This window comes from Leptonychotes weddellii, chromosome 14, assembly GCF_054177405.1.
Source record: "Leptonychotes weddellii isolate Sample4059 chromosome 14, ASM5417740v2, whole genome shotgun sequence".
Classification (NCBI taxonomy): Eukaryota; Metazoa; Chordata; class Mammalia; order Carnivora; family Phocidae; genus Leptonychotes; species Leptonychotes weddellii.
The window spans coordinates 46,505,504-46,526,547 of record NC_138382.1 but is presented as its reverse complement, the minus strand read 5'-3'; the positions used below and the strand labels follow the sequence as shown (position 1 = coordinate 46,526,547).

The window sequence follows — 21,044 nt, the reverse complement described above, 5'->3', positions numbered from 1 at the left end:
TGCTCCGCGAGAAGCCTGCTTCTCCCTCTCCCACTCCCCCTGCTTGTGTTCCCTCTCTCGCTGTCTCTCTCTCTGTCAAAATAAATAAATAAAATCTTTAAAAAAAAAAGAGTTCATTTTTGTTTTGTCCTTGTCTATATTTGTAACTCCCTTCTCTGACAGTCAGAAACTTAGGTGACTCTCATTAGCCATATATATAGTTACTTCTTCTTCTTCTTCTTTTTTTTTTTTAGTGTTTTGTTGTTGTTGTTGTTTTTAAAGATTCCATTTATTTATTTGACAGAGACAGACACAGTGAGAGAGGGAACACAAGCAGGGGGAGTGGGAGAGGGAGAAGCAGGCTTCCTGCTGAGCTGGGAGCCCAATGTGGGGCTTGATCCCAGGACCCTGGGACCATGACCTAAGCCGAAGGCAGTCGCCCAACCAACTGAGCCACCCAGGTGCCCCATATAGTTACTTCTAATCAGTCTCCCTGTATTTAACAATCTCCTCATCCCACTTGGGCTCTAACACCCTGTTCTGGGCTGCCCTAATTCACAGAAACCCCTAATACCCTAATCCCCCATGGATGCCCTCTACTCTGCTTGGGCTTTGACACGCTGCACCCTGTACCCTACTTAAGGCTGCCACCCTCCCCACTCATCACCCCATCCTCTCTTCATTTGATTGGGCTTTGACACACTGTCTATGAGGTTTAGACTCCTACCTTGCTCATCCCTACCTAATGGCTTTTGGACTGAATTGCTCAGAAAGAGGATGAAGGGAACTTGTTTCATAGTTTACGGGACTCTGAACCTGAGGAATCATCTGGACCTGATTCAGATGATGAAATTCTTGACCTGGAGCCTGAGCCTGAAGTCTTAATAGGCTCAGCCTTTGGGGGATCTGGGAGGAGATTAATGTATTCTACATGTGGGGGAAATCTAAATAATTTGTGGCCACTGGGCAAACTGCAGTGGTTTAAAAAAGAGGGCTGAAGATTCTTTACTCCTCCACCCAACAAGAGGAAGACACATCTACTCCCTTTGAATCTAGACTGCCCAATAAGTTAACTAAAATACCCAAATGAGTGATGCTGAAGGCTGGGCCTTACGGGGTTTGCATCTTCTTACCTTGTCTTGAAATGCTCCTTCTTGGAACTCACCCTCCAGTTTGTGAGGCAATTCAAGCAGTCGTGTGAAAGGCCTTTATGGAGAGGTCCGAGTGGAGAAGAGCCAAGGCCCCTGACCCACGACCATTCTAAGGCAGCCTCTAGCCGCACCAACTGCCTGCCATGTGAGGGAAGCCATTCTGGAACTTCCAGCTGTGCCTGTGGCCATGTGAAGCAGAACTGCCAGTCAACCTACACGATTAGGAGAAAGAAACTGTTAGTTTGAAGACACTAAGTTTTGGGGTGCTATCTTATGCAGCAACAGATCCTTGAAATAACAGTCTACCACGTGCCAGGCACTATTCCATGTCCTTCTGATCTACTGAGGTGAAAGAGAAATGTAAACTGACAGGTACAAATAAGGGCGCAGAGGAAATGCCGCTAACCAGCTGAAGGTAGCCCGCAGGGAGAAACAGGAGCTGGGTGGCTCTGGGCAGATCAGCACTGAACAGGCAAACTACAAAACCCAGATTCCAGTTTTTTGGCCAGTCAGCCCTGCAACTTCCTCTCCAGGTATCTCCTCTGATGCGGATTAGTTTCCACCTGACAAAGTGGAAAGGGGGAAGAGGTGGCAAAGGTTGCCTTGGGTCTGTCTCTGTTTCTAAGACCAGTTCCTGTTTGGACAGCTGGACAATATTGTTCTGAACGTTTCTGACCTTCTGGACCTTCTGAAGCAAAAAATTTACGGATTGTAGGCACCTCTAGATGGTGGTGGGGGTGCTGATAAGGCTGGTGGGAACCTCACTGGCTCTGCATGGTCCCAAGGAATCAACAGCAAGTGTTTCTTTTCCTTGCTTCCTGGCCACAAAGAGGGTCCTGGGATAAGTCTGTGACCCCTAACCTCCCTACACTCCATCCTGTCTCTGGGCCATTACATGGATACGTGGAAGACGTATCTCCATCTCCACCTCCTCTCAGTTTTCAGATGGGGGATTATTTAGACCCACCCTCACTCATTGGACAGGCATTTTCTTCTAGGCATAGGCTGTTGAGGTCAGCTTCACCTTGACCAATTCCCTGGTGAACAACTCTTAACTTACGTGTTTAAAATAACTTAGTGGGATGGGGTGCCTGGGTGGCTCAGTCCATTGAGCATCCAACTCTTGACTTTAACTCAGGTCATGATCTTAGGATCATGGTCTCAGGGTTATGAGATCGAGCCCCATGTCAGGCTCTGTGCTGGGCATGGAGCCTGCTTAAGATTATCCCTCTCTCCCTCTGCTCCACAACCACCCCCCCCTCCATGCACTCTCTCTCTAAAATAAATAAATAAATAATAAAGTTAAAATAACTTAGCGGGGTGCCTGGGTAGCTCAGTTGGGTAAGCATCTGACTCTTGATTTGGCTCAGGTCACGATCTCTGGGTCATGAGATCGAGCCCTGTGTCACGCTCTGTGCTGGGTGTGGAGCCTACTTAAGGTTTTCTCTCTCCCTCTCCCTCTGCCCTCCTTTCCCTGTGTGCACGCGCTTTCTCTCTTAAAATAAGAGAAAATAAAATAAAGTAAAATAACTTAGCAATAGTTCTTCCCTTCTCCCCTTCCCACATAATCAAGATGATCGTAAGCATTCATTTAACAGGTATTTTAACAAATATTTACTCAGTGTCCACTATGTACTAGCTCAATTCCAGGAGCTGAGGATATAGTAGTGAAGAGAGAAAGTTCCTGCACTCATGGAGCTGATCTTCTAGTGAGGGAGACAGACAACAATAAATATAGTGTTGGGTACATGCTCTGAAAAAAATCAAGCAGGTTAAGTAGATTTGGGTGGGGGACTATTCTACATAGGATAGTCTGAGAAGACCTCTCTCTTAAGGTGACATTTGGGAGATCTGAATTAAATAAGGGTGATGAGTATTTCAGACTAAGTGAATAGCAAGTACAAAGGCCCTGAGGCAGGAAGAAATAAGCAAATTCCAGAGAATAGGAATTAGGTTAGTGTGGCTAAAGCAGGTAGAACATGGTAGAGAGTGACAGATGTGGGTGGGGAAGAGAGATAGGAACCAATTAGATAGGGCTCCTACACATTTGGATTTTGTTTTGAATAAAACGGCATGATCTGATTTATGCTTACAAAGATCTTCCTAGATGCTGTTTGGAGAACAGACTGGGGAGGGGACAGGGAGGAGGTGAAAGTAGAGTGACCAATTAGGAAGCTACCATTATAACCCAGGCCAAGATGATGGTAGCTTGGTCCAAGACAGTTATAGCAGAATTAGTAAGTGGTTAATTCTGATGATTTAAATGTAGCACTGACAAGGCTTGCTGAGGGACTGGAAATGGCATTTTAGCATAAGAAAGGCACATCAAGGACACCTTTTAGGCTTTGGCTTGAGGAACTGGCTGAACAGTGGTGCCATTCTCTGAGGTAGGTTAAGGATGAGAGTGGGGTATAGTATAGGGAGTAGGTTGTGGGGGTGGGGCGGGCAGGATGTATTGAGTTTGAGATGCCGGTAAGATAGGCACTTGAAAATAAGTCTGAAGATCTAGGCTAGAGATAGAAATTCTGCAATCATCAGCAAACAGATTATTATAAATTACTTCTAGGGAGTGTGTAGACAGAAAAGAACATCATGTGCTATGTTCTGAGGCCTTGGAAAACTGCAGAAGACAGAAATTTTGTATCATTTATATACAGATATTATAAATCACTCCTAGGGAGTCTGAACGGACAGAAAAGAGCATCATGGACTATGGCCTGGGGACTTCAACAACTGGAGAAGAGAAGGAGAAGCCCACAAGGAAGACAGAGGAGTGACTAGTGAAGTGAGGAAGATCAGGAAAGCCTGGTGTCCAGGGCCAAGTGAGGAAAGTATTCTAGATGATCACAGCCAAGAGTCAACTCCTGAGCCTCAGTTTTCTCATCTGCGAAATGGAGATAGTAACAAGAACCTACATGAAAGTGTTGTTAGGATTGAGACGATGCATATAAAGCAATTAGGCTTGTGCTTGACTGGCATATAGTAAACTCCCAAGCTATGCTAGTTATTGCTATCATTCCCTCCACTTCAGTTGGCTGCCAGAGCCCTCAGCTTCTCCATCCACATTAATAACAGCACTTCCGTGAGTCCTTCTCAGGGGTGAGGTGTCCCTGCTCACTAAGCATCAAGGTGTGCCTGAAGAGTGGCCTCTGGGTAAAATTTGAACAGAGCAACTTCAGTGCCTAAGCCTCCCACCCAGACGTGCAAATCAACCAGGGGCAAATATGTGGTAAATAAAGGTTTTGGAGCCAGAATTCTACCTCTGTCTCTCATTAGCTGTGGGATCTTAGGTAAGCTTCTTAACCTTCCTGAGCCTTGAACTCTTTTATCTGTGAGATAGGGACAATTCCTACTTCCTGGGATTGTGTCTGAGCTCACGTAAACTGTAAACAAAGCTGGCTGCTCTCCTGCAGGCCAGCAAGGGAGTCACTGAGGCTCTTTGCCACCCTCTCACTCAAAGCACGTATCCTCGAGGGGCGGGATGCACTAGAAGAGGCACCCACACACCCAAAACCGAGCTGGGTGGGCCTCTGAGATGCCCCAGGCTGGGCTGCCGTAGGCTGAGCCAGACAAGCGTAGACTCGTGCCCTTTCCCGCGGCGAGAGGGTGAGCGGCGCCTCCTTGCTGGGCCCCCGCATTGGTAGAGGAGTCTAGCCCCGCCAAGGTAGGGGTATCGAAGGTCCCAAAGAATCCCTCCGCGGCTGTCCCACCTCCCTCCCGGTGTTGAAGCCCGTTTCCTGGACAACCTTTCCCCATCCCTCTTCCGGACCCAATCAGGCCTACCGAGGCGCCCTGGCTGGAGCGCCGTCGCGGCCCCCAACCCCTCAAGTCAACAACCAGCCGGCTCTCTGCGCCGCCGCGCTGTAGGCCCAGGCCCGTACCCCAGCCCTTCAGCACCGCAGGAAGCGGCGGTGCCTCTCGAGGGCAGCCAGGAGGAGGAGGAGGAAGCGGAGGAGGCGCGGCTCGGTAGCGACCGAAGCCACACGACGAGGGCTCGGGAGAAGGGCGGTGTGGGAACCCGAGCGCGCGGCGCGGCGCCCCGGGGAGGCCAGCCGCCCTCGGGACGGCTCCGCCCCCTGCAACCCCCTCCCGAGTCCCCGCCCACGCGTCGCGGCTCCGCCCCAGAGGCCCCGCCCTCCCGCTCGAGTCCCGAAAACCCCGCTCCAACCGGTGGCCCCGCGCCCGCCCCCACCCGCGCCTCGGGCGCACTTCTGGTCGCTGGGCGGTTGCGCTGGCCGGAGTCTCCGAGTTCCGCCGCCTGCCAGCCGGGGCAGCGCTCCCTCTTCGCTTCCCCTGCGGCCCCTCCCCCAAGCGCCGCGGTCGGGCAGCGCCTGGCCGGCGGCCCGCGGGCGGGCCGCCCCTCCCCGCTGTAGCCCACCCGCCTCTTAAAGCGGCGGCGGGAAGATGAGGTTTCGGGAGCCGCTCCTGGGCGGCAGCGCCGCGATGCCGGGCGCGTCCCTGCAGCGGGCCTGCCGCCTGCTCGTAGCCGTCTGCGCGCTGCATCTTGGCGTCACCCTCGTCTACTACCTGGCGGGCCGCGACTTGAGCCGCCTGCCTCAGCTGGTCGGAGTCCCAACACCGCTGCAGGGCGGCTCGAACGGCGCCGCCGCGATCGAGCAGCCCTCCGGGGAGCTCCGACCTCGAGGGGCCCCGCCGCTGCCGCCTTTGGACGCTTCCTCCGAGCTGCGCTCGGGTCGCGACTCCAGCCCAGAGGCAGACTCTCACTCCGGCCCCGGCTCCGCGAGCAACTTGACTTCGGCCCCGGTGCCCTCCACCACAGCGCTGTCGCTGCTCGCATGCCCTGAGGAGTCCCCACTGCTCGGTAAGGACTCGGGGACTTTCCCGAATTTCCTCGGCGGGGTCCCCTGGACGTTCGCCCGTGCCCTCTTCCAGGATATCCAGCCTCCCAGTTCCGGATCACCGTCCCTAATCCCAGACAGAGGTTCCGGGCTGGATGGCGTGAGAGGGTGGGAGGCGAGTCCTTTTGGATTCACGTTGAAGACTGGGGTGGGGGTGGTACAAGGAAGCCGCGGGCCCCTCTGGCCCCAGGGCCCCAGAACCGGAGAAGGCCTTGTAGACTTCCCTGCTCTGGCTCACGTCTCAAGAAGTTTTGGAGTTTGAGTTTGTTTAGGGCTTGGAGCTGCCTTCGCCTCGCTCACTCTGGTAGGGACCAAGAGGCAGCTCAGAGTAACCCACTCCAGTCTGGGAAACTGATGATGAGGCCTCCAGTGAGGAAGGAAATTGACCTCCCAGTTCACATCCAGTTCACTATCTTGTTTTTCCCTAGAACCATTCTCTCCTGAGTGGGTTAACTTTTCGCGAGCTTTTGGGCGAGTGACTTGTTAACTTCTGGTTTTTCATCAGTTAAATGGGGAAGATAAATGGTACCTAAGTCAGGGTTGTTTTGGAAGATCAGGTGAAACAGTGTAAACAAGTATTTACATTAATGAAGGTAAGCCCTTAATAAATTGTTACTATTGTGTCAAGTTCCTCTTCTGTGTAGATCGCTGCCCTGGGGCCTTCCTACCCTGCTTCTTGCACCTGTAGGTTCCCCAAAACCCCTATGTGAGCAGAGCCCTCCCAAGGACTGAGGGTGTTTGTAGGAGTACAATGTGTGTACCACAGGGGCTGGAGGGCTAAACTGTAACCAGTCCACACCCAGTTGTTCCTTCCAGGGAGAAGCTTGGAGTCTCAGGTGTCTTGCCCAGGTGATGGGAAGGGTGGCCACCAGCCTGCTGGGAGCTTGAGAGGGTGGGTTTGCGTTCCTCCTGTCCGGAGGAGGCTGGGCTGTTCCCTGCCGGCAGAACGTTTCCTTGACCTGTGATCTCCACAGGCAGTCAGGCCCAGGCGGCCACAGGTTGTTCCCAAGATTATCATACTGGTGGCTGCTCATTTTTTAATGCCAGAGTTTAGAGATTGTTGTTCTAAGTGAGGGGCCCTGGCAGGAGGGCAGGCATCCTGCCAGTAGGAACTCTGTCACCTTCCCGCAAAACCCTGGCAGAGCAGGCCTTCTACATGCTCTTGCTCAATTTCTCCAATAATTACTTCAGTATTTTCATATCAAGTTTAGGAGGAAGCTCTTGGAATTGGTCAGACATGAATTGTGGAAATAAGGGGACTTTTTTTTTAAAGCAGAAAATTGAATCCCTTTGGACTTGGTGGTTAGTCTGAGAAGCAGACTAGTCTTATAAAATAAAGTTGAATATTTGCCCTGCTGTTAAGTGTCTGGCCTCAAGCATCTTACAGAGTTTTTCACAGTCTGTGTCTTGTATGTAAAATGGGGTTGTTGGTGTTTAACTCGGTTATTTTTAGGGCTAAGTGAGATTGCGTACATTAAGTACATGGCAAATAGGACTTGGGACTTGAGTTCCATTTTCTCAGACTCCTGTGGAGGTGGCTCTGAACAGCAGAGAGAAAGGGGGAAGAGAGAGATAAGTCCCCAGAACCCAGAGAGGCCAGTTTTCATCTTTTTGTTTTTATTTTTATTTATTTATTTATTTATTTATTTATTTATTTATTTAAAGATTTTCTTTTTTTTTATTTATTCATGAGAGACAGAGAGAGAGACAGAGGCAGAGGGAGAAGCAGGCTCCCCGCGGAGCAGGGAGCCCGATGCGGGACTCGATTCCAGGACCCTGGGATCATGACCTGAGCCGAAGGCAGACGCTTAACCGACAGAGCCACCCAGGCATCCCCATCTTTTTGTTTTTAATTGTTGCCTAGATGTTTATGCAGAAAAAAGAGAAATTAGCAGATTAAAGTGCCCCAAAGTTCATTAGATTGGTATTTGAGGTATAAGGTCTTCTCAGTGAAGTTCGAGGGCCCATGGTGCTTTGTTTTTGTTTTGCGACGGTGTTCCTTATGCTTGGTGACCGGTTACTGGTATTTCTGAGCTGAATTTTGAATTGGCAGCGTGAAGGCACTTCCTGAGAGATAACATTTGGAGGGTGAGGAGAGGCCCTAGGTCTTCTCTAGCTTGGCCCCCTTAGTGTGACACGCATGGAACCATGATGTTTGGGCTGCTGCTGTGGAGGTCCCACAAAGTGAAGGTGGCAGGTTTTTCTTCATTTTAATTGAGCCCTTAGGTTTGAGTGGTTGGGTCAGCTCTCTGAATGGGGGCTCCTGGCTGAGAGGGGGTCTCGAGGAGGCTGAAAGTCTCTCTAGGAGTGTGTGGGTTGGGGGGAATTGAGCCCATCTGTCCATCTGAGCAGGTGTCAATCAAAGCCCCTGCGGGGTGGTTTTGAGGTTGATGGGAGTAAGCATCCGTGGGGTTTAGAACTGTGGCCTTTTCACTACTTGCAGTTCCTTTCCTTGACTTGGCTCTACTTTCTGGTGTCCAGGGGTCTGGGCCAGACACTGTGATAAGCTCCTGTTTGGTACGTGGAGGGCAATGGGCATGCCCTTCCCTGGAGGAGCCAGACACCAGACCAGGCTGTTGATGGTGTCTGTTTGATCTCTCATGGGTTGTCAGAGCCTTGGATAGACTTCAGAAAGACTTGGGCTTGAATCCTGCCTCTGTCTAGTCTTTGTGACATAAGGCAGGTTGCAGTGTGTTGAGCCATTCATTGTAGGCCCTGCCTCAGGATCCCCCTGTGGGCTAGTGGGAGGCCTTCAGGAGTAGGGACTGCAGTGGGGGAGGTGGGCCTTTCCTGAGTATTCCTCCAAGTTCCCGGGGGAGTTCTCCCAGAAAGTTCAGGCCTGCAGGCACTGTCCTCTTGGCCCTCAGGCTGTGTAGCATCTAGTCCACGTAACGTGGTCACAAGGCTCACTTTCCTGGCTGCCTGGGTGTTCGACCTGGGAGGAGCAGCGGTCTTGCATTTTCTTTTCCTGGAATGTTCGTCTCTGCTCAGATTTGGTGGCAACTCAACGTGACTTGACTGGTGCTGGCCTTGGCACTGCCAGCCCGGAGAGGGGCTAGGTGGAAGGTGGGCAGGACCTTAGGTTGGACTGGTTAGGGGAGGCAGGACTGACCTGGGGGCTCAACTGGGGCCTGGTACAGCTGCTACAGTCCCCTCAAGGGTGTATGGGGTGTGGGGGGTGAGTATAGGACTGCTTAAACCCAGAGGCTTCCTTTGCCCATCTATGCTTTGAAGAGATCCTCTTCATTTGTTCAAACGACTCTAATCTAGAGGTGGGCACCAGAGAGCCATGGGCACCTGGACCAGCAAACAGCCACCATAGGTAGCCAGGGTCCTGGGAGAGCACTTGTCCATGAGTCAACTTCCCCAGCTTTTGTGGGGGCTGTTAACCAAGCTTCTGTAGTGGTCTGTGCCCTTGGGAAGACAAAGCACTATCTGCGTCCCTGCAGGCTCTCAGCTCTCAGGTGTTTTTCCACCAGCATGCTATCCCCTTCTCCCCCCTTCTCACATATTCACACATGTGGACACAAGCAGGCTGCCCAGGACAAAATGTACTTTGAGGACATCTGTCCCAGCCCTCAGCTTGGGGAAGGGCTCTCTCTCCCCTTTGAGTCTTGGAGCCTCATCACTTTCTGGCTTGGGGTAGAGCCTCATCCTCAGAGTTGGGGAAGGCACGGGGAGCCTCCCCTTGTCCAGGTCTTTAACTTTGGGAGATTATGTAGCTAGTACTTTAAACTAGTTTGTCCTGTTGTTTTTCCTTGGGAAGTAGTTTATTGGCAAGTACAAAGATACACCTTCTTGTCTAACAGTCTGAGATTGAGAAATACCCTCTATGACTATTGGGCTTGCTTCCTTCCACTCAGCCTGATGGTGGCAGGAGTGATTCCTACCTGTTGCAGTCTGTCCCAGACTCAGCAAGCATGGAAGCCTCCACCTTAGGGACCAGGTGGACACTCCCTGGGGCATGGGGAGCAGAGTCAAATGTGGGATTGGATTCAAACTGCAGCATCTTGGACCCATAGCATCCTGGGATGGGACTGTCTAGTTCCCTGGCCTCATCCCTCATTGTGCTGGGGCTGGAACTCGGGTATCCTGCTTCCCAGCCCAGTGTTCTTCCTTGAGGTTATTGCCCAGTAGACACCTAGTGCAGAGGCTCAGAGCAGGCTAATATGACCTAGAGTTTGAGAGGATCCTTGCTAGGTATGTCTGTCTGTCCACCTGAAAGCTGGCCTGGACATCCTTGATGGCTAAGACATCTGGTAACTTCATTCATTTAGTTCCCATGATGCACCTGTCCTGTGCTGGGTACTAGAGCTGCAAAGAGGAAGATGACACAATGCCTCTTCTTTAAGAACAGTCCAGGCAGAGGAAGCATAATTAAACTGTGCTGATGTCATTTAGGGAAACTAAAATGTGTGTGTGTTTAGTCTCTCCCTCTCCTATCCATCCCACCTTTTCTTCCTTTCTTCCTTCTTTCTTTCTCTTATTCAGAAAACTAGAGTTGATATCAAAGTTCTTCAGTCCTGGTTTTGGTTGTTCCTGTAATTTCTGAAGCCTCAAATTAGCTCTGTTGAGTAATCTGTACCTTGCTGCTTTATAATGACTGTTACGAGACATCAGCAGCCATATGGTCTTTGGGTAGCAGCAGGGTAGGGATTTCCAGGCTGGGACTAGACTAATTTATGGGTTGGGAACGACAGGACAGTTAATGCTCAGGCAGTCCCTGCCTTTCTGTGGATGTCACCCAGGGAATCTTCTGGGCTTTGGGGGCAGGTCTGGGAGGCTCATCCTCTTTGGGCTTGGCTGGGCTCTGGGTGTGTATGAAAGTGGCCCAGTCTCCCTCTCTTGCTGTCTCTCTCTGTCAAATAAATAAATAAAATCATAAAAGAAAGAAAGAAAGAAAGAAAGCGGCCCAGTCGTCCTGTGGCCAAGTTAAACCTAGTGATTTCTTCCTTGCTTGCATACCCAGTGCCTCCAATGCCATCTTCACTATTCAGTGTTCCCTGCCTGCTCCTGACAAGAAGCAGAGACTGGAATTCTGCTTGTAATAATATCCACCTGGAAATTCCAGTTATTCTTATCTGGTTAAGTGGCAATCCATTTGTCCTAAAACAGATGGATTGCCCTTGCAGCTTAAATCCTGTGGGTCCTGGCACTGTGGCCATTTTACACTTGGCTCTGGCAACGCCCAGGGTGGTCCGGGCAATGAGGTCACTGTAAAGGCCAGCGAGCCAGACCCTAACTCCTGGGGGAGTTCACCAGGCATGGGATTGTGAGTGTTCCTAGGAGCTGGACTGTGGCTGTGATTGTAAAGGCCCCAGTTGTGGGGGTCTCTGTGCTTATGTGGGCCTACGCGGGTCACCAGTTTGGGGAGAGATTGCAGATCCTGTTGTAAAGGTCAAAACGTCCAGGTTCGAAGGTCATGGTGGCTTAAGGTCAGGGGATAGGGTCCGGTTGGGAGCTGGTTCTGAGTGGACGTGGCCTAAAGGGATTCGTCCTTAGAAGGCAGAAGGGCTGAGTCACACACTCAGTGTTTCAGGTTCCACTTTCCAGCCTGGCCTCGGCCCGCCCCTTCCCTACACAAATGAAGGCCAGGAGATATATAATTGGCCGTTGCTGAATTCTTTGGCAGTGAATTTAATGTCTGGTCTGGGTGTGTTATGTTGCTGCTTCCCTTTCCCCTGCCACCCCTCCAAAGCCCCTCACGAAGCCCAGAGAGAGGGAAGGAGTAGCTTCCATGGAATGCTGCAGGCTAGGGCTGTGGGTCTTTGCTTTTTCCTGTATTTTTTTTGTAAAAAGTAATGCAGGCTTATTGAAAATAACTTAAAAAGGTAAAAGAGGTAGAAAGGCACGCCTGTATTCCTTTCACCTAGAGGAAACATGTTGGCGTATCTCCTGCTAATCTTTTTCTTGTACATATTTAAGAATATAGATGAACAGATAGATTGGTATAGATAGACATAGATAGCCTGGTATCCAGCATTTGTCACTTAAGATTCTTTCTCACGAGCTTGGTCCTACACTTTTAAAAACCCCAAAAGCTGTGTCATTCTGTCAGCTGAATATGCTATAACTTTATTTTTTTCAGTTGTTGTTGAACACACACACACACACACACACACACACGTAGTTTTTGTTTTTTCTTAGTGGCCCTCTGAGGCTTGTGCATAAAGCATTGCACTTTCTGGATTGTTTCTCGAGTAGAGTTTTCTAAAAAGGGAAAAAAAGGGTGAATGCTTTTTGAGAAGAGCTAGGTTTTAAAACCAGTCTTACAAAAAGATAGACCCATTCAAAATTACAGGTTTACTTAGTGCTGGCAGAGGAATATCATTTATTGCTGAATGAAGGATGTGTCTAGAATTCTGATTAAAAAGGAAACTAGGTGCAGGAAGTGCCTGGGGCAGGGGCAGAGGGCCAAGCTGTAGGATGGACACTTGGGATCAGACTGAGCAGAAATCTGTTGTTAACAGAAGCAGTGGGGGTGATGCCCTAGGAGTCTGCTTTCTCAGTAACTTCTCCATTTGTCTCCTTAGCTGCCAAGTCCCTGGGCTAGGCTTGTGTGGACTGTGGCCCTGGGGCCGTGGTGCTGGGGAGACACCAGCTAGCTAAGCTGGTGCAGTTGACATGACTGACTGTTTCCACAGAGCCGCCCGGGAACACGCTAGCAAATCGGACTGTGAAACCAATAGCACAGTGAGATCTGGGGAGGGGCCCTGAAGTGAGACCCTATAGGTTTCCAGGAATTGCTTTTGAGAGAAGCCTCAGAGAGCATTAGAGCCCAGTGCTCAGTCGGGACTGGTTCAGGTGGTCTGAGCAATCTAGTCTCAGGCCATTAGGCTAGGCTCTTCCCAAGGTGTCATTGCACTTGGAAATTATTCCACTTTGATTGCCCTCACCGGATCTACATTCTCCCTTTCTGAGGGACACTTGGGCTTTGGGACTCTGCCAGGGGTCATTTGGCACAGAGTCTGGGGATCCATGGGGAGGCTGTGCTGAGGGAAGTGGCGGGGTCATGTCAGACCAGCATGACCAGTATGGTATGAGGTCAGGTTCCTTCCTGTCCCACCTCATGGGTCTGGAGGTCATGGGGAGGGGCCCTGGCAGGGGGTTCACTAATTGCCTGACCCCATGACCGTGTGCATTTAAAAAATGCCTTTAAAAGTTTCCTTAAGGGGCCCCTGGGTGGCTCAGTTGTTAAGCATCTGCCTTTGGCTCAGGTCATGATCCCAGGGTCCTGGGATCGAACCCCACATTGGGTTCCCTGCTCGGCCGGAGGCCTGCTTCTCCCTCTCCTGCTCCCCCTGCTTATGTTCCCTCTCTCGCTGCCTCTCTCTCTGTCAAATAAGTAAATAAAATCTTAAAAAAAAAAAAATTTCCTTAAAAGTTTCTTCCTGTTTTGCATAATGTCCTTTTGCCTTTGACATCCTGAAAGTGCAGAGCTGTCGTTAGTGTCTCAGGCCACCCTGCCGCCACCAGCTTGAAAAAACAGAATAGGACTCCAAGCTAAGGGTGGGTCTAGGGAAAATGGTATTTGCATCATAGCAGCTTGGTGACTTGGCGCTGAGGTGTTAGGTAGCTCCTGGCATTCAGATGAGTATAAAGGCAGCCTGGGCATGGCCGCTGCCTGGCTGAGAATGGGTAGACCTGAGTCTTCACCCCAAGTCAGGAGGAGCCCTAAGGAAGTGGGTGAATGAAGACTGATTTGCTCACTCAGCAAGCTTTTGTTGGTAACCACAGTATCTGAAGCATGGGAGATAGACATGAACAAGGGCTCAGCAGTGGACAGACCCTGGCAATATGGTGTAGTCAGAAAGGGGAAGTGTGGGTGTCCCCAGGGCACTGGGAAGGTGCAGAGAACCAGATGGGTGATCTGGGCTAGGTCCAGACTCAAAATGAAGGGCCTCTCTTCCAACACTGATTCTAGCATCTCTGTGTTTCTCAGTGTGTCTGAACAGTCTCCCTGGTTGGGAAGGGCAGGGGTCTACTGCTGAACGCAGCCTGCAATTTCCTCTGGTTGCTGTCACATGGGAAGAAGGCCATGGCTGCTGTCCCAGCTGCTGCATGCAGTCACCAGCTGGGCAGGAGAGGACAGGAAGTGGGAGGCAGAGTGAAAGGAAGATAATGGAAGAGAGAAGGTGGTGCAGAAGGGGCCGTGCTGGACAGGGGAAAGCTGAAGATAGCTAGACTGAGGGCCCGAAGGAGAGAAGGCGAAGGGAGAGGGAGGTACAGAACCAGGGGGTTTGTGGTCTGCAGGGGGTAGGGGCAAGCCTCAAAGGCCACTGGTGTGAGAATTCCGTGTTCTGGTCCTTCTCCTAACTCATTCCATCATTTTGGGCAAGTCCCAACTCTGTTGGTCCCTCTTTCCCTCTCTGAAGTTTGAGTGGGTTGGACCTGTTGGTCTTTAGTGCTCTTCCTTCTCTTCCTCCCGAAGTCTGGATTGGTATGGGGGAAATTCTGGTCATATCTGCAGCATGAAAGGGCTCTGAAATTCCCTGTGAAGCACACTACCCACTGGCTAGCTGTGTGATATGGGAGAGATGTTTTCCTTTCAGTGCCTCAGTGCTCTCACCTGTAAAATGGGGATAACAATAGTGTCTACCTCATAGATGTTGTAAGATTTAGGTAGTAGGCATAAAAAGGCCTAAAACAGTGCCTAACACTGAATAAGCTCTGAATATATGTTATCTATTATTGGTAGCACTGATAGTTCTTATTTGTGAAGATTTTGGTGTTTGCTTGTAGGATTTCTTCCTTTTTCTCTTTTTTAGTTGAAAATACATCACCACATTAAATATTTTAAAAAATACAATTCTGCTGTTTACCATTGTAATGAAACATATGCCTACCACTGTAACAAAACTTGACAAGACTTTCTAAATACATACATACTTTACTCTGTTGTAATTGTAGTGTGAAACTATTTTGCATTCTGTTCATTTCATTCAACGCTATCTTAAACTGGTATGTTATTCATAATTATCCTAATTATCTTTTCAAGCTGCTATCTAAAATCCTTATGCAGGAGTGCCTGGGTGACTCAGTTGGTTAAGCATCCAGTCGGATTTTGGCTCAGGTCATGATCTCAGGGTGATGAGATCAAGCCCCACGTAGGGCTCCCCGCTTACCAGGGAGTCTGCTTGAGATTCTTTCTCTCCTTCTCCTACTGCCCCTCTTCCCTCAAATAAATAAATAGATATATAAATCTTTAAAAAAATTAAATCCTTACCGATATTTCCTTAGCATTCAGTGTTTCAGGTTTCTCCATCATGGTCACTGTTTTTTTTTGTTTGTTTGTTTTGTTTTGTTTTAAAATCATAGATAATCTTGAACATTTTCTCTTATGTTTTGCTTTTTGCTTCAGTTGAATTATTTCCTTGGGATAAATTTCTAGAGAGGAATTAGGCTAAGGGAGATAGTCACCTTTATGACATTGGTTCACATTGCCACTTTGCTTTCCAGGAGGGTTGGAATAATCCACAGGCCCTAAACTGTAAATTCCTGGCCTAGAGATATTGGCTTTTAAACAATGTGGATACCTAGGGGAAGTCAGATCCATCTGGAGTCTCACATTGACACTCCCAGCTTGTGTGTATGTGTGTGCGTTAAGTTCCTTGTATAAGGCACTGCACCCAACTTGGACTTGAGGTTCTTCCTGTACGCCATTGTGTCTGGGAGTTCCTGCTGAGGTGTATCCACCAAGGAGTCTTACTGGTGGCTCTTCAATACTTCCTGTACCTTTGCCAAAGAGTTGATTTACACAAGGTAAGAAACTTTCCTCCTTCCTTTATTTGTGGAGCCAAAGCTGTAGAATGGGGGCAGACCCTGGCTTTATAAGCCTGGCTTCAAAATGGTGTTGGTCCTAACATAATATAATAACAAACAAACAAAATAAAACAAAACAAACACAAAAAGCAAAATGGTGTTAGTCTAAAACTTTGTGGGTTGATGTCTGGAAGTACCACATACAGCCATCCACAGAAACTGTGTTCGGTTCTGACGGGCTAGCCTGGGCACCTGACCACCTAACCCATGTGGATCAACTCCAGTCTGACGACCCTGATTGAGGGGATCCAGAAATGAGGCCCAAAGGAAGAAGGACTTAAATTATGTTGGGTAAAAATAAGTTGATCGATGGCTGTGAATCGCCAGTTCTGCCTCTATGGCCACCCCCTTCACATGCCTCTTTTGTAGATAGACAGGAGCCTGCTGACGTCCATAAGTAGTACAGTGACTTTGGCGCCAGTGATTTCAGTGGCCAGAGGTTTACAAATTAAGCAGATGGGGTGCATTCAACTTGTGACAGCTGCTACTTTCATCTCACAGCCCCTCTTGTCCTCTTCTGCCAAGTTCCGCAGCACTCAGCTGTGATTTAACAAGGTGCTCCCTGGATGTATTTGCAGTCAGGCCAGAGCTGTTGTCTAGCATATTGTTCCTGGGGTGCCCAGGGCAATACTTTCTTCCTGTGTAGAATGGGGAGATAATTCTTACCTCAAGGGCTTGATAAGAAGATTGAATGAGATGAGGTATGTGGTGATGTCAGTGTTCTGTTCTTTTGTTCGATGTCTAACCCATTCCCTTGGGTGCAGAAGACATACACTCAGCATAGTAGGCTGCAGAGTAAAATTTTCTCCAAATGTGGGTTGTTGTTGTTTTCCATCTGTCCTGGGGCAGAGTTAAGAGGATAAGGGAGAGGTGTGAGGCTGTAACCACAACTTAGGGATAGGGTTTAGCCTGGAGCCAGGGTTTGGCGGAGACTGTGGCCTGCCTCAATGAAGAGACCTAACCCAGGCCACAAGGAGGCCTCCACCTTGTTGAATCCACACCACTGGGAGCTGGGAGTGAGTGTTGCCACGCGCCAGGCGCGCCAGGATTCTGTGGTGCTCCACAGCCTTCCCTTCTCCAGGTGGACATTTTTTGTCCATGTCCTGGGGAGAGGCCATCATAGAGTATAGAAAATTGAATGGAGGGAGCATTGGATGTGTCATGGAGTCTCAGGGGACAAGAAGAGATGTGTTAAGAAGGGAGGTGGGGGAGGGGGCAGCCCGGGGTGCCCAGTGACCTAAGCTTGGTGTGTTATTAGGACAACTTAGGCAGAGGCCTGTAGATAGCCTGTCTTGTAAAAGAGTAAGAAATATTGATTTGTAGTTCTTTTTTTTTTTCAGCTTTATTAAAATATATTAAAGATTTATTTATTTATTTGAGAGAGAGAGAGAGTGCACACACACGCACAAACTGGAAGAGGGGCAGAGAGAGAGAGGGAGAGAGAGAATCCCAAGCCAACTCCCTCCTAAGTGTGGAGCCCAACTCAGGGCTCGATCCCGGGACCCTGAGATCATGACCTGAGCCGAAATCAGGAGTCAGATGCTTAACCGGCTGAGCCACCCACCCACTGCACAGCATTATTAAGGTATAATTGACAAATAAATGAATTGTAGTTCTCTTTATTGTGATGTCTTTGTCGGATGTTGGTATCAAGGTAGTACTGCCTCATAGAATGAGCAGTACTACCCTCCTCTTCCCAGTTTTAGGGAGAGCTGGTGAAAGATTTGTATTCTTCTTCAGATATCTGTTAAAATTCACCAGTGAGGCCATCTGAGCCTGGGTGTTTCTTTGTGGGAAGCTATCTGATTACTAACTCAGATTCTTGTTGCATGTCTATTCAGATTTTCTGTTTATTCTTCAGTCTGTTCTGGTAGTTTGTGTTTTCCTGGGGATTTGTCTTCTTCACCTAAGCCACCTAATTCATTGGCATACAGTTGTTCACAGTATCCCCCTGGGATCCTATTTGTTTCTCTAAGGTTGGTAGGGGTGTTTCCTCTTTCATTCCTGATTTTGGTAATTTGAGTCTTCTCTCTTTTTTTTTCTAGCCACAAGTATGTCATTTTTGTTGATCTTTTCAAGGAACCAGCTTTTGGTTCACTGATCTTTATTGTTTTTCTGTTCTCTATTTCATTAATTTCTGCTCTAATCTTTATTATTTTGTTCCTTCTGCTTGTTTTAGGTTTAGTTTGCTCCTCTTTTTCCAATGTCTTAAGGTGGAAGGTTAGGTTGTTATTGATTTGACATCTAAAGGCCATATACTTTTTTTTTTAAACATTTTAATTTATTTATTTGAGAGAAAGAGAGAGAGCGGGGGGGTGGGTGGCGCAGAGAGAGAGGGAGAAGCAGACTCCTCACCGAGCAGGGAGTGTGATGCAGGGCTCGATCCCAGCACATTGGGATCATGACCTGAGCCAAAGGTCAGGTCCAGCTTAACCAACTGAACCACCCAGGTGCCCCTAAAGGCCATATACTTTTAACGTTTTTTTTTTAAATTAAAGATTTTATTTATTTATTTGTCATGGAGAGAGAGGACAAGCAGGGGAAGTGGCAGGCAGAGGGAGAAGCAGACTTCCTGCTGAGCAAGGAGCCTGACATGGGACTTGATCCCAGGACCCCAGGATCATGACCTTAGCCGAAGGCAGATACCTAACTGACTGAGCCACCCAGGCATCCCTACTTTCAACATTTCATAGATGCTGTCAAATTGCCCTCCAATTTGTGCTCATCAACAGTGTTTGAGAAATGCCTGTTTCCCACATTTATGCCAGTTAGCAGTCTTTTTACATTTGCCAATGTGATGATCAAATGTGGTATCTTGTTTTAACTAGTTTCTTTGACTGCTGATAATGTTGACCAAACTTTCATGTATTCGTTACGTTGGCCATTTGTATTTCTTCTGTAAATTACTTGTTAATATTTTTACCCATTTTTATTTTTTTTTAAAGATTTATTTATTTATTTGAGAGAGAGAAAGTGTGTGCATGCATGCGAGCAGGGGAAGGGGCAGAGGGAGAGGGAAAGAATCTCCAGCAGACTCTGTGCTGAGAGTGGAGCCCGGTGTGGGGCTTGATTTCAAGACCCTGAGATCATGACATGAGCTGAAATCAAGAGTTGGATGTTTAACCTACTGAGCCACCCATTTTTCTATTAGTTTTTTAAAATAGGTTTGGAGGAGCTTTTAATATTATGGATATTACTCCTTTATTATATATTGTTTGCAGATATGGCCTGTCACCTATCTTTTAACTTTATCTCTGGTATCTTTGACCATACAGAAATTTCAAATTTTTATATATTTAAATCTGTCTTTTCCTTTATGGCTTCAAGTTATTTTTGCACTCAGGAAGGTCTTCATCCCAAGATTATGAAATTTTTCTTCTGTATTCTCTTCTAAGCCGGTTCTTTAACATTTTTTTAAGATTTTATTTATTTTTCAACAGAGAGAGAGACAGCGAGAGAGACAAGCAAGGGGAGTGGGAGAGGGAGAAGCAGGCTTCCCACTGAGCAGGTAGCCTGATGTGGGACTCGATCCCAGGACCCTGGGATCATGACCTGAGCTGAAGGCAGACGCTTAACGACTAAGCCACCCAGGCGCCCTGGTTCTTTAACATTTTATTTCTGACAGTAAAAGATGAACAGAATCACTGTTCAACCCTCATGTGTTGCAAGAAACCTTATATCATACCCAAAAGGCCCTTTGAGGTCTCAGCCTCTTCTTCCAAATCTATCACTGATGCTGGTAGATCAGAATAGAAATGTGAAATTTTAGCCACTTGTGATTATAGGGCTATAATAATCTGTAGGCTTTGAAGGTATAGAGATTCAGGGCAAATGGCAAAGTAATACTTATTGACTATCTGTTAGTGCTAAGCATTGTGATAAGTATATACAGGTGACCCTTGAACAATATGGACATTAGGGGCACTGACCCCACCCCACCCCCTGTGTTGTTCAAAATCCACGTATAACTACGGACTCTCCAAAACTCCTAATAGCCTACTATTGACCGGAAGCCTTATCAATAACAGAAACATTTGGTTAACATGTATTTTGTATGTTCTATGTATTATATACTGTATTCTTACCATAAAGTAAGCAGAGAAAAAGATTGTTTGTGAAGAAAATCATAAGGAGAATACATTTACAGTATGATGCTGTAAAAAAGCTGTGTATAAGTGGACCAGTGCTGTTCAAACCTGTGTGCAAAGGTCAACTGTATATGAGTTACCTCGTTTACCACCTGAAAAGAACACATTATTATCCCCACTCCTTAGAGGAGGACATTGGAGCTGACTGCATTTAAAGTAATCCTGATACCAGAAAGCTATTGTCAGGAATGCGTGACTGGCTGACTGCCCACATGGTCCGTAGGGCAGCAGGCTCTCCATAGCTCAAGGTCTGGTTTTAGACGGAGAGAGGATGTATTTGTAACCAGCACTGAAGTTCCAGAAATGGAGTTAGGGCTCCAGAACTGATCAGAGGGGCAGCTGACTCACTAATAAAACTCCCACGAGACTTATTTACATGCTGGGATACCAAATTGCTGCTTTTGCCGCGAAGATTAGAACTGTTGTCAAGTGGCCTAGAGTTCTCTGGGTACTACAAGCAAAGCCATAGTACAATCAAATGAGGCCGCTGGTAAGGCAGAAGTCAGAGCAGGGAAGGGAGCTGTCCTGTAACGCTGGATAGTGTCTGGCTGTCAGGGCTCACGAACCCATCCCCACAGCGTTGCAGACCTTTTTCAGGAACCAGGGTTTGGTCTAGTCGTCAGGGCTTTTTCTCTTCTGTACAGCTCTGGAAGGACACATCCAGCTCCATCTCCACCATTCCCTTATTTGTTTCCTTCTGTACTTTCTTCCTTCTCTCCTTTCTTTCCATCCAGCCATCAGACTTTATTTCATGGCCCATTATCATCACAGACTCTCTTGCCTTATTTTCTTTGTTCTATTTTATTCTCATTTCCACTTCCGTTTCCCAACCCCACCAGGAGCAACCATTCTAAACCATGTGTTTACCGTGTATGTTTTTCTTTTGCCCAATTGGAGCTGCTGCTTTATATATCTATTTTTAATTAAGAATTAATTTTTTTAGGGGCGCCTGGGTGGCTCAGTTGGTTAAGCGACTGCCTTCGGCTCAGGTCATGATCCTGGAGTCCCGGGATCGAGTCCCGCATCGGGCTCCCTGCTCGGCAGGGAGTCTGCTTCTCCCTCTCCCGCTCCCCCCTCTTGTGCTC

The 21,044-nt window shown here is 48.3% G+C and overlaps 1 protein-coding gene across 2 annotated transcripts in view; it reads left to right on the top strand.

Annotated features, from left to right (window-relative positions):
- Positions 1 to 5,323: 5,323 nt before the first annotated feature.
- The window catches only part of B4GALT1 (beta-1,4-galactosyltransferase 1), a 41,458-nt gene continuing 25,737 nt past the window's right edge, over positions 5,324 to 21,044 (top strand). Inside the window, exon 1 of one of the 2 annotated variants that reach the window (XM_081803064.1) lies at positions 5,324 to 5,952. In XM_081803064.1, the coding sequence (XP_081659190.1) occupies positions 5,535 to 5,952 (418 nt within the window). In that variant the 5' untranslated portion in view covers positions 5,324 to 5,534. The remainder of the gene's footprint in view (positions 5,953 to 21,044) is intronic. The other variant, XM_081803065.1, reaches the window with a different exon arrangement.